Source organism: Rattus norvegicus, chromosome 5 (genome assembly GCF_021556685.1).
Source record: "Rattus norvegicus strain SHRSP/BbbUtx chromosome 5, alternate assembly SHRSP_T2T, whole genome shotgun sequence".
Taxonomy (NCBI): domain Eukaryota; kingdom Metazoa; phylum Chordata; class Mammalia; order Rodentia; family Muridae; genus Rattus; species Rattus norvegicus.
The window spans coordinates 28,058,187-28,069,650 of NC_141538.1; the positions used below are offsets into that span (position 1 = coordinate 28,058,187).

General features: G+C 42.6%; 1 protein-coding gene across 12 annotated transcripts in view; it reads right to left on the reverse strand.

Annotated features, from left to right (window-relative positions):
• Positions 1-11,464, reverse strand: part of Asph (aspartate-beta-hydroxylase) — a 212,298-nt gene that overhangs the window by 153,612 nt on the left and 47,222 nt on the right. For 2 of the 12 annotated variants that reach the window (XM_087548661.1, XM_087548663.1), the window contains 2 exons: positions 8,721-8,762; positions 5,225-6,616 (listed from right to left, as the gene is read on the reverse strand). The exons of 8 other annotated variants lie outside the window; for them this stretch is intronic. In XM_087548661.1, the coding sequence (XP_087404787.1) occupies positions 6,270-6,616; positions 8,721-8,762 (389 nt within the window). In that variant the 3' untranslated portion in view covers positions 5,225-6,269. Of the gene's footprint in view, positions 1-5,224; positions 6,617-8,720; positions 8,763-11,464 lie in introns of those variants that run through there. 2 more of the 12 variants (NM_001098239.1, XM_087548665.1) reach the window with 2 other exon arrangements.

Sequence of the window (11,464 nt, forward strand, 5' to 3'; positions counted from 1 at the left end):
TACACCAAAGCTTTCAGAACTAAGCAAGAGTCTGAGATCCAGAACCAAAAGCTGCCACCTTAATAAAATAGGGGAGCTCTTTATTCGAGGGATCTTTACTGGACCCAGTAAAGACAAAAAAATTCAGAAAGAAAATCATGCCGCTCTACAAATATTAACAATAAGGCTCCTTCCTAATAGCCTGGACTCTAGGAGGACTAGACAGAGTGTCCTCTCCTTACTATGGAAACAAGAACTAAGGAGTTCCCAGCACCCAGGTGTGGATGAGCTCTGGTGCCTGAACTAAGTGGGGTGCATTTGAATCTCACCTCTAGCAACTGGCCCTCAAAACACCTTTGATTTTCCATCAAGAAAGAGAGGGGGAAACCAGCATCCCTTAAGATTTTTTAAAGACAAAACATTTAGACCCAGTAAAATTGTGGGATCTTTTTTCTTTACCCAATTTACTTTCTCATTTCTACAAAAAAACAAGTGCCCCACCCCACCCCTTGCACACATAGCCACAGGACAAGTTAAACACAGCAGTTACTGAAGCTTTTCTTTTAGAAAGCTAATGTCTCTTTCCAAAAGGTCTTCGATCGTCTTAAAAGACCTAAGACCTTTCAGCTGATCCACTGTGTACAATCCCCACACAGCAAGCAAACACTGACTACAGACTGTTGGTTATTGGCCGGCTCTGTGCAAGTCACAGTCTGAGAGCAAGGGTGAACAGGAGCTCGGCACTGCAGCTGTGGCAGAGTGCCCAGCCTCCCAGGCAAGCCACACACCATAGGTGCCAATGTGCCAGATGGGTTGGGTCCCACAGGAAGGTATTCTCGGCAGAGGGAGGTGCCACCCACAGCAGCCTTACTTATACTTTGTTCTACATCAGCCCTTCATTACCTCACAGCACTTCACTAGGGGGACTCTGTCCAACTGATGGCCCATTTCCCTGAGTCCCCATCGAGTCAGTGACACACTGAAGATTCTCCAGGGCGAGGGGGGGAGGGAGAAGGGGGAGAAGGGAACTGTCAAGTGAGAGTGAGTCAGTGAGTGAGAAATACTGTCACAGCAGTTAGAAAACACCACTGTCACAAAGAACAAATGCTTTAAATAGACCTTACAAATGCAAAACCTCTTGCAAAGATTGATGTCTGTGGGGAAAAAAGCTCAAGCCAAATAAAAAATATAAATCTAGTTTATGTGATTATATCCTTGGGCAAGTAGGATATGAGACTGCTGCTTGCTACTGAGAATCTTTTTCCTGATTTTTTTTTCATGAAACCTGGGGTACTGGTCCATGTCTGTAATCTCAGGAGGTTAAGGCTAGATCAGGAGCATAAAGGTCAAGGCTAGCCTAAGGTACGGGTGACAGCCAGCAGGACAACTTACTGAGATTCTGTCTCAAAATAAGAACAAAAAGAATTAAGGACTAGCCTTTGTTTAAGCTAGGTAGGGTCTGCATTCAATCCCCCATACCCTGAAAAATGAGTTTTTGTGAAACTATATCTGTCATATAATACTCACCCTTCAGCTTCTATTGGGGCAGAGGGAAAGAGAGGAGGAGGCAAAATCGGAAACCAACGCAGAGCTTGCCAGGTAGAAATGCGGCAGGACAGTGTGGAACCATTGCCTGCCTAGAGCCTCCTCTGCCTCCCCTAAGGAGAGGAATTTCCTTCCAGGAAAGCAGTGTTCCTTCCCCCACACTGTAACAGTGGGCACTGTACACAGCAAAGGTCTCATTGCTTGCAACAATCCTAGCCCCCATCCATATGGTTTCATCCGACCAGGAGTGCACGGCCGTCTGAGAAGGAAGACAATGTTCTGGAAGGGCCTGGAGATGAGCAAAGGCCCAAGGTTCTAGTAGGTTTAGAATCTTTCTCCTTGGCCTCACAATGGTATGAGATATCAAAGCTATCTATGTATTCTAGCTGAAATGGACTTACCCATGTAACCAAGGGAGTCCAGGAAAATAACCCTAAGTAATGGCAAATACCCAAAATGTTTGCACTTCTGAGGAACAGCAACAAATATTTTCAGAGTAACACAGTAACTGACATATGCTGAATCAGTCATCTGTGACTCAATATGTTTGCACTGATGACCCCTAAAGAGCATGAAGTTGCTTGGTGGAAAACATGTTCTACGTCAAAAACTTAGATTTTTTTTTCTTACATGTGGCTGACTGAAGGTCAAATCTTTTAAATCCTGTCTCTGTGTTGCAGTCTGTGTATAGCATGTGGAGACCTAAACATTCTTAGGCCTCCACCCAGGTGTGGCACTCATTAGTATTTTCTCTAACCCTCAGTTAAAGAAATACAATTTCGGCTGAAGGCTTCATGAAGACATGTGCAGCACAAAGGATTGAGAACTTAGGCACTTGTCTCTCAACGCGTCCACAGAAGTGAGAATGGAACCATTGCTCCCACGCCTCTTTCTCCAGCCCCTCACTCAGAGTCCATGGGCCCATTATCATCCACTTTTCCTTCAGAGGAGAAGGGACCTGAGGAGACAAGACTGTAGGCACATGTGCAGCCTACAAGGCCTCTCGAAGCCATTCTGACACAGGTGTCACAATCTACTAACAAATGAGAAAAACCACAAGTGCCAACATGTATGTCATGTTGCAAGAGTTCACTCACGGCATTTTAAGAATGGCATTAGCAAATGACGAAATAGATGATATACCCAGCATATGAAAAAGGACTACAGATAACCTAAAATAATAAATCATAATCGTTTATTCCCTTTCATTCAATCAATGGAAACAGCTAAGTCTTATCCCCACGAGGGTCAGAAACCTGGGGAGCAAAGCAGGTCTAGCACAGCATGTTTGTTCCCTGTGAACTTGGAAAATTCACTCAGCTCTGCAGTTAGACAAGCAGCTACGCCTACTAATGTCTGTCTCATTAGACCGTGTAAACCAAGCCCAAAGTCAGACTCAAGAAGCAGGTTCTATATGGCGTCAAGTTAAACAGCCTGAGCTCCACAAAGAACACTGGCAGCCAGGGGAACACCAACAAAGGGGAAAGCGGATGAGACAGTGCTTAGAAACAATGTCATCTGAAGGTTAGAAGGTGAGAAAAGGGAGAGTCTTAGAAACACTGAGACTCTTGAAAGCATTTTTAGAAAGCAATCTTTAAGGCTATCTGTCCCTCAAAGGTCATGGATCTCCAAGGTTTAAATACGTGCAATGTCACTTTTTAAAAAATTTACAGCATTCTCTCGGAAACTATAAATGTTAGGGGTGTGATTAAAAATTACATATTTACTTTTCCTTTTCAAGTGTATCCTCGGAAGTCTTGTTTGCTAGCTACAAGGAATCATAGACTGTGTTTAGCTGAGTTCTACTGTAGCCATCGGATTTAATTCTCCTCCGAGGGCACTAGGACGGATAGGAACTACCAGGGAATACACCTGAGTAAATCTGAGAACGAACAGACCGCCTGTGCTCTTTGACTGAACTCTGGGTGCTAACACATCGGACCAGATGAGAATACCCAAATCCTCAATTTTAGGCAATTTGTACCCTAAAGAGAAAGGAGAGACTGACAGGGGAAAGGAGAGAAAGGGAGAACAAATCCAGTCCCAACTCACAAACATTCCCCAAAATGTAAAGGGCTTAGTATCTCTGCTGGGTGCTGTGAGCCACTTCTGTGACTGCCCTGGACCTCTGAGCTCCTGTTCTATCCTGGGTGCTGTGTCCAGAGGAGGAAGCGCTTCTACATCTAAAGAAGCTTATAGCATCTTCCCAACATTGTAGCAATGCTCACCTGCTCATGCTGGCCCTGTTCCTAAAGCCCTTTCATTGCCTAGAACTGAGTGTCCCTATACTTTAAACCCCCTCCACAGCTCTTCAAAACCAAGGTAAAATGAATAAACATGCCGCCACTAAATCTGGGCTCTTCCCTGGCAAGTGGGGGGCATCGCCTGTAGGGAAAATATCATTAAATATCTTGCAAGTAATTTTTTTTTAATTTAAACCATGTATCTCACAAAAAAGTCTAGCACCAGGATACATTTGAAGATACTGAAACTCTTGTGCATGGTAGGTTTTCTGTTTTTTCAGTTATCCTTGCAGGTTCTCCGTTGTCCCAGAAGTCCATTTGTGAAGGTAAAAATGTCAAAACAATTTCTGTCACTCATTCATGCCCCGCCCCCAATCTGTTTCCAAAACCAAATGGTCTAAAAGGAATGTTGGACAGATTCTCCCAGGGAGTTTGTTCCACAAGAACCCTCCAGAAAACTAAGGCCATGTCTCTGGGGCCTGTCGAGGTCTCCTTGTGTACCACGTGGTTGTATCTTGCAGGGAATAAAATGGGCCAAATTAGCATGACCAGGATTCTGGAACTCAAGCTAGGAAGAATTAATTTCTCATCACTGATCTGACCTGGGGAAGTCATCAACCTGAAGCCAGTCAGTGGAGACACAAAGCCCCTGATTTTTTGTGTATGTGGTTTGGTATTTGATGAAAAAAAAAAACTGGAATACAAAATACCCTGACTAACCAACACAGAAAATCAAGTCATCATGTGGTGCAATTTCTTTGGGCCAAGAATATAATAGAGATCTTGGTATATGTCCAGAAAGTCTCCTTTGGTGATCCTTTAAGTGAGCTGAGATTTCTCACAGTTTAGTACTTAGCTATGTATAAGCAGCCAAAGCTGTTGGTTTTTAAGAAAAAAAAGAAATGCTATTCTACATTTAAGTTTACTTATATCTGGTTTTTGAGGCCTTTTAACTAGGCCCCAAAAATTCCATTTCAAATCTCTTCATAGAAAAAGTAAAAAGTGACTTTTAAAAAAATAAAGCCTTCCTGAAAAAAAAATTTATTCTATTGTCAAGTTACTTTTATTTTAGTCTACTATTTGTGTGTGTGTGTCTGTGTGTGTGTGCGTGTGTATGTGTGTGAGTGTGTGTATGTGTGTGTGTGTTGAGGTGTGTGTCTGTCGATGTGTGTGTGTGTGTGGGTGTGTGTGTGTTCAGGTGTGTGTGTCTGTCAGTGTGTGTGTGTCTGTCCATGGGTGTGTGTGTGTGTGTGTGTGTGTGTGTGTGTGTGTGTGTGTGTGTGGTGTGTGAGACAGTATTTTGCCCAGACAGGCTGCTGTATGTAGCCAAGGAGGACCTCAAACTCCTGGTCGTCCTGCCTCAATCTGTCAGGAGACACCATAGCCTGGTCAGACTTTGTAATCAATAGGTAATCTAAAGATAAATTAAAGCATCATGCACAGACCAGCACACAACATTTGAAGAAATGTCTCTCTCGTTAATATTTTCTTTATTAATTGTTTACGATGGGCTAAGAAGTTTGATCTCAAATTTGTGGCTGTTTGGATAGGTTAAATAGTCATTACACAAACACAAGGATATAGGCCATCTAACCACAACAGCTGAAAATCGGTGAGTCGTACAGTACCGCGGTGAAGCCAAAAGAAGCCTTTCGAGGATTCAGAATCCATAAGGCTAACATAAACAAAGCATTTGGAAATGCTCTCCTACACAAAATTCTTTAATTCTTGACAACACACAGAACTCAGAATGATGTGTCCGGTACGGGATGAACAGGCTCTCTGTGGTTATGGTGGTGGTAGTAGTGGTGGTGGTGGTGGTGGTGGTTATTATGTAATGGAAAGAAGGGGTAAAAACAGCAAGCTAGGTAAGAAGAGGAGGGGCAACTAAGGAGGCCTAAGGGGAAAGAAGGTGAGAGATAAGGCTAAGGCTGGGAGAGCTGAACCTGGACAGAGAATGGGAGAGATGGGGGGAGAAGGGAAAGCGAACTGGGAAGGAGCTACAGGGCAAAAGGCCTAAGGAATGAGGAGGGAGATGCCAGGGACAGTAGCCTGGGGCTGCCATGGAAGAACTGCGAGTTGGTTGGGGGGAGCTGGGAGTTGGGGAGAGCCAGGCAAGACAGTCAGGAAGGGAGTAGAAAGGGAAGACCCTGCCTAGCTGCGTCACCGCACATTAACACTGCCCAAGGCTCCAGCTTCTTTCTTACTTACCTCAACAGGAGCATTTGATGGAGGATTAAAACCATTACAGTTCATATCACACATAGCAATAAAAGTAGGTTATTACATTTTAGAACACAAACTTTCTTTTTTTGTTTTTTTGGAAACCGAGATGACAAAGAATGCTTGTTTCACAGAAGTTACTTATTGAGCACCAATAAACACATTCAGTGGTTAATATGTAGCATTTCCCCAGTCCGAGTAATCCCGGATTTCCTCTGCCCTTTAGCAGCAAATCGGAGTCAGGAAGGTCACCCATTGCTGGGTGTTAACGATGGGCCTTCAGTTCTTTCTCTTCTGGCTATTTTCCTTTGTGACTGGAGCATGGCTGGAGGAGCCTCTTCCTTTCCTGTCTTTGTCTGTGGAAGCCACTTTACTAGGAACGGACTTTGTCTCTGCTGCCTTTTTCACGGTTTCCTTGGACTTCCCACTTTTATCTGAGCTGGCTTTCTCCTTCGCTCTGTCTCTCTTACCTCCAGGAGACGCTTTCTGGGATATGTCCGAGTCAGACTTTTTCTTCTCCTTCCTTCCATCCTCCCGCTCCTTCTTCCCCCTTCTTCCCTCTTCAGTCTTGCTAGGCACAGCTTTCTCTCTCTCCTTCTTGAGCTCTTCTTTGGTGGGTTCTTTAACTTTCAGGTTTTCCAATCAAAGGGAAAAATGTTTACTGACTAACCTCTTAAATCACAGAAGGCCCTTGTTAGACGCACTGCCCTGCTCCCACCCACCCCGCCACTGGAGCTCTCTCCTTCGGGAAGTTAGTCTAATAGCTCAAATGTTGAGTCAAAAAGAGGTATAAACCTCCATGAAGTATTAGCTATGAAATAAACTCTGGGACTATCTTATCCTATTTTTCCAGCTTCAAACATGGCTTGACTTGTATTTAACAGAGGCTGGCGTGCAACATTAACAAGGTGAACCCATCCATTAGCGCAGAACATAGGCACCATGAGAACAAACTGTAACTTGTTCTTAAACAACCATAATGAAAACCTTTAGGCTTGAGTACACCATCATGCCGTTAAAAGTTATGTTTACAGGCCTTCAGAGTAAAGGTACACAAGTAAGTTAAACACCACTTAGCTCTTCATTCCTCACAACACAAAAAAACCCACATGTACACGTTTTAAATTTTCTTATCTGTAACATTTGTAATAGCAATTGTGTGAATTATTTTAATGCTGATAGTCAACTCCCTAAAATCAGTATTCTCTTTCTTTAAGTGTATGTCCCTGGCAGTTTTTGGAAAGCCACACAAGTCAATATACAAACGCTCCAGGCTCTGGAGGCAAGAGAGAGCAATTGAATGGAAAAGTCAGATATTTCCAAGCCTCAGATAAGATACTGTTTTCACATTACATTTTATAGAGTTTAACTGAGCAGTTAACGTCTCACTCTCTGCTCTCACCAGGACGTGATAAAAGATTCCCACTGACACAAACAAAATGAAAGAGCTAAGGACACGTGAAACAGGACTGTGCCAGCAAAGTGCGTCTAAGATCCGTGTAACACAAGGACGTCCAGGGTGAACCCTGGACATGTGCTACTCACAAAAGACGGTACCTTTCTATGTGGTCTACAAAACTATGTGGTCAAAAAAAACTCACCAAACTATAAAAATACCAATTCAAACTCCTAACCATCTGCAAGTCTGCATCCCACTTTGGGGCTGTTCACAGAGCAACCGAAGATGGCATGGCAAATCGTAAAACACTTAACCAGCTCACTACTGTCAGGCCTTGGTCTGTGCTGTATTTTTAAAATTACATCCTTAATGCTAAAGTGGTCTTAACAGAACAGGAAGAAGGATTATAATTTACTGGCAATTTAGTTTAAAAATTGCTTATATAAAAATAAAATGATAAAAAAATTATTTTCTTCTTGGGGATTATTTGGGACTAACTAAAAATTGAAGATTTCTCAACCTAAAGCTGAAAATAAAAACTAAAAAAAAAAATCCTGCATACCCCATAGCAAAAGGCTTATACAGTAATGATTTAAACACACAAAAAATTATAAATATGCCAATTACTTACACACACACACACACACACACACACACACACACAAACTGTCCTAAGATTTTGAAAGAAAAGCATGCATGGTTTCCATGCCATCCTCCCAAAGAACATTTCCCACTCTCAGAAATGTCTCCATGTAAGGATATACAGGCTGTAATAGGCAATGTTAGTCTACATATGATATCACACAGGTATGGCAATTTTAATGCATTAGACTATCAAACACAGCATATCCTATAGCAACAATCCAGTGCGCTAAGTTATAAACCTAGCCTTTAGTGTTAGAGCACACTGGTTTCTATTCTGCTGTAGGACAGCATCCTCACAGCCGTGGGAGAAATGAAATACATTGCTGATGGATTCACCATTGTACGGTATTTTCTTTTTAAATCAGACCATAAAATGTTTTAGGCAGCAAGGGAAGATGCACATTTGTAAATTCAACAGGCACATTCCTATAAATGTAGTTAACTATGTCGACAAACTCTCAAGGTACAGGCTGTTAGAAAGATCTGGTAACAAAAAAGGAAATTAATTAAAACTGCAAGCTAGCTAGAAGAAGCAAAAGCCTATAATTTAGTCTTCAAAAAGCTGTTCATAACACAGGCCACCCAAGTACTATTAACTGTGGCTGCATTTCCGTCAGAAACATCATGCGCCATCAAAGCAAGAACTTGATTCGCTAGAGGCTGCTTGGCAAAACAGAAAATAATACCTTTAGCCTTAGTTTTCCTCTTGGCTAACCCACCAGGTCCTTCTGTTGGTATTTACAAGACAAAAAGAGGTTATGAAGACATATGTTGAGGAAATTAAAATTCAGTACCTGTAAATTAATTTAAATTGATATATTCCTATGAAATGAATTAAAGTGCTTACGTTCACCATTAAAGGACAGTAAACATCAATCAGAAATATAACCTTAAGACCAATAAATATGGTCTTAAGAGGAACACATTATAACTAACCTGATGATCAATCAGGACCATAATTCACATTAGACCTTCAAGATTTTAGTGCATAATTTGCATTAGACCTTCATGGTTTTGCAACTGCTATGGCTTCTCTCTGCAGGCAGTAGACTTTCCAAGCCACAGACGATCCACAGAAAGGGCTAGGGCCTTCATTTCCCTATTGGTTCACACTGCTAATCACACAGATATTCCAGTAGAACGTTAATCTTTGAGCAAGCACTGCTTTTCCCTGTCATGCCAAATCCAGTGGTTTAAAATTCTATAAGCAAACGATACATTATTACATAAGTCGTGCTTACTTGTTACTCTAAAAATCTTCGCAGTTTTGCTTTGTATTGTCACTCTTGGAAAGTCAAAGTTGTGATAAAGGGATTTGGGCGGTTGGGTTTTTTGTTTGTTTGTTTTGGTTTTGGTTTTGATCCTACTCTTTTGGTTTCAACATACTCTTTTCCGACAAGGGTGTACTTAGATCTCAGTCAATTGATTTTCCTTTTCTATTTGCCACTCTCAAAAATGTTGTCTTATATTCACACACTGGCAGGCTTTCTCAAGTGGCACTCTAAGCTGCCAATCCAACTCTTGGATGTATCAGGTAGGAGACACAGTTCTTACCCGTGGGAGGGTAAGGGATCTACAACTGGTTACCCAATACCTAAGGCTGGAGGGTATCAAACAGGAGTCCCAAAGCCTGAGGTTTATCATAGTACAAACTACAGTGGCCATTTTGTTTCCCCACACTCCAGTCAGAACCCCACTTCTGGAATGAGGTGTTCTTCTGTTAGCTTTGTTGCTCCCATCCTCCATCTTTAACTTCCTCCCCTTTCTCTACTTGTAGTCAACTGTGTCCATCAAACTAGACAGCCCATCTGAGATGGTCGTTAATTACACTCAAAACGTTAGGATCATCATTCTGGAGAGGGAAAGTCTGAGAATGCCATGCCATTGGCTGTATCAAGAGAGGGAGGAGGGGAAAGTGAAAGGGTAGCCGGGATTAGCTACCTGCTTTCTATGGGAGACCTAACAATGGCATCAGAAGAACAATTACTTTTCAAAGGCAAAACTTGATTTTTTTTTTAAACATGATCAGTAACAGTGCACCACTGTATAAAATACTGTCAGCACTGCCTAACAAGTTTAATTAATTCAGAACAAAATACCAGTCCTACCTCTGTAACACTAACCTTTAAATATGTGAGTACTTTTTAATGTGCAAAAGGAACAAGAATAGAACATCTACACTCTAGGACCTTGGATGCCCTCTTGCATTGGTGCATTGTTTCCATGGTAGACCAGACACCCACTAAAGGGGGGCGGGGGGAGGGAGAATCAATCTATTCCCCACACCAACTCATTAGAACCCAAATGAGCTACACTGATGAAATCCCAGGGTTAAAGCTTAACCATAGACAACCCAGAGCACTGGATTACGGCCAGGGTCGTAAAACATTAAGAAAGACTGCTGCGCTTAAAACTTTAGATTTGATGAAAGGCATCAAAGGAAAACAAACTACCCAAGAGCTGCAGATGTCCAGCAGTTCCAAGCATTGGCTTACGGTAATGTTTTCCCAGGGGTGGGGGTGGGGGTGAAGGGGTTGAGGGGGGATAATTACTTAAAAATTTAAAAACCCACAGTGACTTTGGAGGAATTTTTTTTGATGAAAAGATTAGGGCCAGCAACCAAGTGACACCTCTCATACTCAGTTTCTAAAGGAGAGAGAACAGACAGGAAAGGTCCAAGCTATTAGAAGAGAAGAAATTAACAAACACACAGCCCAAGAACAACAGAAGAAGAGCAGGAACAGGGAAACTGGGTTCTAAAAGTCACCACGGGACAGGAGGGAAGCCTGCAGGCTGCTAAGAAATGTTGGTTCCTGTCACCTGAGCTTCCTCCAGTTGGTTTCCCAGCAGAAGGGACAATGGCACTGAGAAAGGTGACCCTGAGACCAGCTTGTTCAGGAGTGGCAGGCAAAGTGATGCCACAGGCAGTTCTCAAGATGAAGCAGACAGGGAACAGAGTTTGGAGTGTTTATCCAAATCTGTGCTATATGAAGAGTAGGACAGGTGACAGGAGTGGCTTTGAGGAAGGGGCAGCTGAGCTACTGGGAGGTGAATGATGGGGAGACAGGCTGGGGTAGATTAAGGAAAGGCTGAGTTTCAGAACCACAAACTATAAACATGTCTGAAGGAGAAGAAGCAAAAGCTCGGAAGAAATTCTGTAATGGAAAGAAATGTAAAGACGGGGTCTGTGGAACCGAAGCCAGCATCTAACAGAAAAACAAACAAACAAACAACAAACAAGCAAACAAAAAAACAACGCATAAAAGAGAATCACATGTCCAGAGGAATACAAAGATGGCGGACCGAAGAAGAGCTTGGCTAGTGTTTACAGCACTAAAGGGAAGAGGGTGGTCCTGAGGCCACAGGACCAGCAGAGGTAAATCACTACTTTTTGTCTCTGGCTGCTTGTGCATTCAGACTGTGGGACATC